Source organism: Macrobrachium nipponense, chromosome 2 (genome assembly GCF_015104395.2).
Source record: "Macrobrachium nipponense isolate FS-2020 chromosome 2, ASM1510439v2, whole genome shotgun sequence".
In the NCBI taxonomy this organism is placed as follows: domain Eukaryota; kingdom Metazoa; phylum Arthropoda; class Malacostraca; order Decapoda; family Palaemonidae; genus Macrobrachium; species Macrobrachium nipponense.
The window spans coordinates 143,221,062-143,227,109 of NC_087201.1; the positions used below are offsets into that span (position 1 = coordinate 143,221,062).

At 39.8% G+C, this 6,048-nt stretch overlaps 1 protein-coding gene across 1 annotated transcript; it reads right to left on the reverse strand.

The window, feature by feature from the left end:
• Positions 1-3,965: 3,965 nt before the first annotated feature.
• On the reverse strand, positions 3,966-5,832 carry LOC135221332 (uncharacterized histidine-rich protein DDB_G0274557-like). The gene is made up of 3 exons (XM_064259135.1): positions 5,551-5,832; positions 4,739-4,795; positions 3,966-4,187 (listed from the first exon to the last, which is right to left on the reverse strand). The coding sequence occupies exons 1-3, from the start codon at positions 5,830-5,832 to the stop codon at positions 3,966-3,968; spliced, it is 561 nt and encodes a 186-aa protein (XP_064115205.1).
• Positions 5,833-6,048: the final 216 nt, after the last annotated feature.

Sequence of the window (6,048 nt, forward strand, 5' to 3'; positions counted from 1 at the left end):
TGACGGCGGATTCCTTCTGTAGGAATCGAGTAGGTTGCCAATGGCGACTTTACCTTCTCCGAGGAAGGACACAATTCGGTTTTTTTGACGTTTATGCAGACCGAATGTTTTTACTTAGAGCAGAGAACGATAGTATATTCTAGCTCATTAATTAAGATATATTTTAAGTTAAAAAAAGCGAATGAGTGCATAAATGAGTATTTTCATAATAAATTCAGCAAGCAGGATATACCAATATTCAGGATGTTTATCCAAAGAAATGCCTCACTTACGGCTGCGGTTACATCAATATCTCTTAAGGTAGGCTTTATAACAGTGTGTTATAAAGGTAGCTGACTGAGGATGACAAGGTCAGCTGTGGTAGGCGGAAAGCAGATTTACCTTGAAATTGATATGATATGAATTTCATACGCTGACATTTATTCTTGGTCTTTTAAATATCCATGAAAATTATAACAGTTCATATAGTTTAAACCAAAGCATAAGATAAATGTTGGTTTTGAAAGATAATTCTCATTGAGTTTTGCCATCTCTTCGACTGATTGCTGAATAACTTGTACTTGCAAGAAATTATGTTATACAAACTTTCGTGATCGGGAGATTTTAACTCCTAGGAATAATGATCTCAGTATTAATAGGCAGATAAAGTGACCTGACTGTCGGTATTAAAACGTATCATATTTGCATTAATAACATTAATAATTATGATAACGTGTGATGTGACTTTTTTTTTCATGAGGAAATACGTCGTACACAAAAGTGAAATACGTTGCTGTGTTATATAATATAAACTAAGAAATCTAAGGAAAACGAACATTTTTCTTTTATCTCTGTACTATCTTTGGGTAACATCGTAGTGGACAGACGATTATTCAGGTTATGATAATATTCAGCTGAATCTCGACACCTCTCATTCTCTGAGATAACCACCTAAAAATAATCAATTACAAATAATAACTTAATATGTTCACTTAAGCGAAGTCTTCCGTAGGTCACCTTAGAGCCCCTCAGCTCTGTGGTTCAGGCCCTCCCCAGGCCCGCTTCCTCATCCTGGCAGGAAACCTGCCTACCTCCAGGGAAGCAGCCTCTGAGGAGGATCTTCCCCAGGCAAGGGTGCCTTCAAGGGAAGGCTTCCTTACAGCGCCTTGGGGACCCTCAGCCTTGTGGTTCAGGCCCTCCTCAGGCCCGCTTCCCCAGCCTGGCAGGAAACCTGCCTTCCTCCAGGGAAGCAGCCTCTGAGAAAGTCCATCCCTGGCTCTGGCAGTACAGCGATGTTCCTTCATCCTGGTTTTCGAAAAAGACAGCTATTCTCAGAAGGCTTTAAGACTACTCGAAGGATTTTGGAGCTTGCTTCTGGAGACTCTGAAGTTGGATTCTACTGAGCTGTAGTACGTGGGGCATGATGGAATGGCTTCTCTCTCGCCCTTCCAGGAGCTGGAGATCGGAGGATTACGATGCACTTTCCGGGAAGACTCCGAAGATTTTAGATTATCACAGCATCACTTCAACCACTCCTTTGGTTTCCTCTCCTGATATGCATTTAGTTGCTCTTCTAAGGAACGTCGGTCGGTAATGTGTCTTTATTTTCATGTTTACAATCCTTCTTTTACTCAGCTTTTCGAATAGATATAATCCTGTTTCTGAAGAAGATTCGAATGTTCTCGGAACTTGTCACTAGGGACTGAAGTGCTTCACTGAGCTATGGCGCTTTCCCCGCTCCTTCAGGAATTGAAGACGAACGGATCTCAAAACGGAGAAAAAAACCTCTGGATTCCTATGAGATTTCACCGATCTGTTGGGCCATATGGAAATTCTGGCACTTCTGATCTCTCTCTCTCTCTCTCTCTCTCTCTCTCTCTCTCTCTCGTCTCTCTCTCTCGTCTCGTCTCATCTCTCTCTCTCTCTCTCTCTGCTTTATTTTCGGGAAAATTCTGAAATCTCTCTGTTCCATGGCCCTCTTCTCCTCTGGATTCCTTTCTGTGTTTGTCTCAACTGAAGAATCTAGTTCCAAATGTGATAGTATTAAAATCATTGCCCCTTTAAAGATCTCCTAAGACTGGGACGTCTACTCCAAACCGCTCCGCGATGTAGGCCATATTTTCATGAGCATATTTCCATGAGTTGACTAAATTCATTTCTCAACTCCTCACCTTGTTTTTAATCAGATTTTTCTAATAAAAAACAACATCCTGTCTCTAAAGACGACTCGAAGGACCACCGATTTTGTTTCTGGAAACTTTGAAGTTGGTGTTTTAATGAGTTATAGCAGTGTTTGGCGCATGCTCGAATGGCCTTTCTCTCGTCTTTCCAGGGAGGGACTGGGGAAGGAAGGATCCGGAACGCTTTTAAAGAAAAATGTTGAAGCTTTTATATCCTTTATGGGTCACCTTTAAAGTGAAATATGATCCAATTCTCATTTATTATGGAAAGAGACCACATTTAGAATAACAATTTCTTAAATCATTATTGCTCCGGGTTGCATACATTTGAAAAACAAACCACGTTATTGTGTACTACCAAGAGCAAGGATTAATTATATCGTTAAATTTGTAATACTATTTCTTTTAAATGTGCATAATGTTCTTTGGAAGCTTGAACTTCAAGTCACTGGCGGCTGTGGACTTGTTCCATACAAATAGGGATCATCTTCAGAATAATAATAATAATAATAATAATAATAATAATAATAATAATAATAATAATAATAATAATAATAATAATATACAGCACACTGTTTTTAATTCATTGCTAATTATATCACGGCGATCTTTATATCTTTTTTAAAAAGTGAGATCTCTTTTTTTTTTTTTTGTTTTTTTTTTTTTTTTTTTGCAGTTCCTTTCACCTCTTCTTTCTTCTTCCTAATGCACACCATAATATTCTTTGACAGATTGAATTTCAAGTCAATAACCTCTGTGGTGGGCTGGCTCCAAATGAATTGGGTTTTTATTCTGAATAATGATGATAATTCATTTACGGGCCGCTCCATAAGCAAGCTTGCGCTCTGGCCTAAGGCTTCTTTCACCTCTAACAATAGCATCAAGACCACCCTAACTCAGTTATGGCTCAGCAAAAGCCTGTTTTCAGAATTACGGGAAACGTTACCTGCTGTAATTTCCCTTGCTTGTACATACCTGCTTGTAATTTCTTTGTGTATCCTATGGAAGGAGTAGCTTTCAATTTAAGACAACTACTCGTAACAGAACTGATAAGAAAAAATGACAAGCAAATAATAATAATAATAATAATAATAATAATAATAATAATAATAATAATAATAATAATAATAATAATAATAATAATAATAATAATAATAACTGAATGCAAATCTTTCTCTTCAAAGGATTATCTGCTCTAGCAAATGAAATTTCCTTTTAAATTTTATCCTCGAGGAATAAAATATAGAAAGTTCCAACAACCCTCTTCGATTTGGTTCAACGGATAGTGGGCCCTAATGAGTCCCAAAATCTGCCCTCTCCCCCCGCCAAATAGAAAAGTAGATACAATAATACCTTCAAAAACAAAGGTAGTATAAGAGAGGGTTGAGGGTTTAGGTCACGACCCCAGGGACGTGACGTACCATCAGTTAAAAGTTCTAACCCAGGTACCTTCATTCTTCATGATTATAAAGAGGCTTTTGATGAGTTTATTCCCCGTAAAATACTCTCCTGTCTACAGTCCCTTCTCAGGAGATTAGAACCTATCCCCAATCACTATCAACGATTATTATTATTAGATTTAATAAACGTTTCCATGGCAAAGATGTCCTTTAAGGATGATTTCCCCAAGGCGCCTTGCTGCCCCTCAGACTTGTGGTGCAGGCCCTCTCCAAGCCTACTTCCCCAGTCTGGCAGGGAACCTTCCTCGCTCCAGGGAAGCAGACTCTGAAGAGGTCCTTCGCCCAACAAAGGTGCCCCTAAGGGATGGTTTCCCTAGGGCACCTTGGGTCTCCTCACCTCTGTGGTTCATGTCCTCCCCAGGGCCGCTTCCCCAACCTGGCAGGAAACCTGCCTCCCTCCAAGGGAAGCAGCCTCTGAGGTGGTCCTTCCCCTGTCAAAGCTGCCCTTAAGAGATGGTTTCCCTGGGACTCCTTGTGACCCCTCTGCCTTCTGGCTCTGGTCCTCCCGAGGCCCGATTCCCCAACCTGGCAGGAAACCTGCCTCCCTACAGTTGAAATTAAACTTTCCCTTGGGTTTAAGAGGAAGCTTTCTTTACAGTTTTCTTAGAGAAGTTTGCTTTCAAACTTCTGAGTCATAATTCGTTTGAAAACAAAAGAAATCGCCATCTTTCAGTTACCAATATGACAATTTTATCTGCTGTAATTGACATATTTATTCAACTTTCATGGACGTCCTATAGAATAGACTCTGATTAGTATCCAGGTAAATAAAAAAAGTTATTCAAAAATTGACTTTACCCACATTAGAATGTCTTTGAAATAATGGAAATATATTTGGAATTTTGCTTTCCTCCAACAGATGGCGCTAGTGACATGTGTTGACAGTACATTAGTACTACCACCTACAGATTGACCTCTAGACATAGAAGTTATCTTCAGAAGCAAGATGGTTTCCAAAATATTTATCAAGAAGTTCATACTTGCATGAGTGATTGACTATTATTAAGAGACTACAAAAGGTATTTTCACCCGAGGATTACGTTTTTGCCCACCCATCAAATTTAAGCTGTTCCAATAGGCCTAAGGTTTGGCTTATAAGTTAACAGTATGATACATTACTTTTAGGCCTAGAATAAGCTCACAATTCTTTTCAGCAGCCACTAAATTTTCATGTATCTGTAAAAGCACAATTTTACATCAGTTTTTCTCTATATTCATTTATGTTGTGCAGTTTGCACAGTTTCTTAAGCACAGGTCTATTACCAGAGTGGAAAATCCACCTAAAATAGTGATTTACGTAACAAACTGATAAAAACGAAAGTCACAATAACCTCTATATTCCATAGGTTGTCTTCATTATTTCATCGTTTTTTTTTTTTTTTTTTTTTTTGTACTGTCTTTCATTCAACGTTACTTTTCTCTCTCTGAGAGTTTGTTAAACCGTAACCTTAAATCGGGTTTGTTAGAAACAACTGATTTTATTGCCTGATTCAATGGCCCGGTCGCAGTTGTGTTGAGTATCTAGATATCGCGCCAGGTGTGCAAGTGTGCAGAACTACAATGTTGGGTGAACTGAAACAGAATTGAACTTTTTTTATGTATTGACCTTTGGAATATTTCAATGTATTGTAACTCACGTGTGGAATTTTTAGCGTGAGACTCAGAGGAACAAATGTTGTACAAAGCGAGCAACAACAGCTGCTTTAGGACGATAATTCTGGTTCTTTGTCGAAAGATTTCCTGTCAGTTTCTCGAAAAGACAAGAAAATGTCTCCGAACTGCAATAGTTGTGTGGATCGTGCAGCCTCAGGGAACTCCTGTGGTCTAGGTGATCGAAACTGCTGTTGTCTGCGTCATGGGAACTTCTGTAGTCTGTGTGAAGCGAAATACTGTGATCTGCGTAATGGGAAATTTTGGGTGACGGGAACTACTGTGGTGTGGGTTATGGAAAGTTTTTGGTGATGAGAACTACTGTGGTGTAAGTGATGGGAGCTTCTGTGGTCTGGGTGATTGGAACTACTGCGGTCTGGATGATGGGTACTTCTGTGGTGTAAATGATGGGAACTTCCACTGTGGTCTGTGTGATGGAAACTGCTGCAGTTTCGGTGATGGGAACTTCTGTGGTATGACTGATGGGAATTACTGTTGTCTGAGTGATGGGAGCTGCTGTGGTGTGGGTGGTGTAAAATACTATGGTCTGAGTGATGGGACATGTGTGGTCTGGTGATGGGAACTACCTTGATCTTAGTGTGATGGGAACTGCTGTAATCTGGGGATGGAACTGCTGTGGTCTGGTGATGGTACCTACTGTGCTCTGGGTGATGGGAACTACCGTGAGCTGAGTGATGGGAACTGATGTTGTGTGGGTGATAAAAACTGCTGTAATCTACGTAACGAGCTTTTTTGTGGTCTGGGTGATGGGAACTTCT

Bases quoted from the DNA above. Each gene is read 5' to 3' on its own strand.
- LOC135221332 (XM_064259135.1), bottom strand. From the start codon at position 5,832: ATGTCCCATCACTCAGACCATAGTATTTTACACCACCCACACCACAGC. The intron at 4,796-5,550 runs GTAGTTCCCGTC...GTGCTTTTACAG, and splicing joins TTTCCATAACCCACACCACA to ATACATGAAAATTTAGTGGC. The intron at 4,188-4,738 runs GTAATGTATCAT...CTTAAACCCAAG, and splicing joins AGCTTATTCTAGGCCTAAAA to GGAAAGTTTAATTTCAACTG.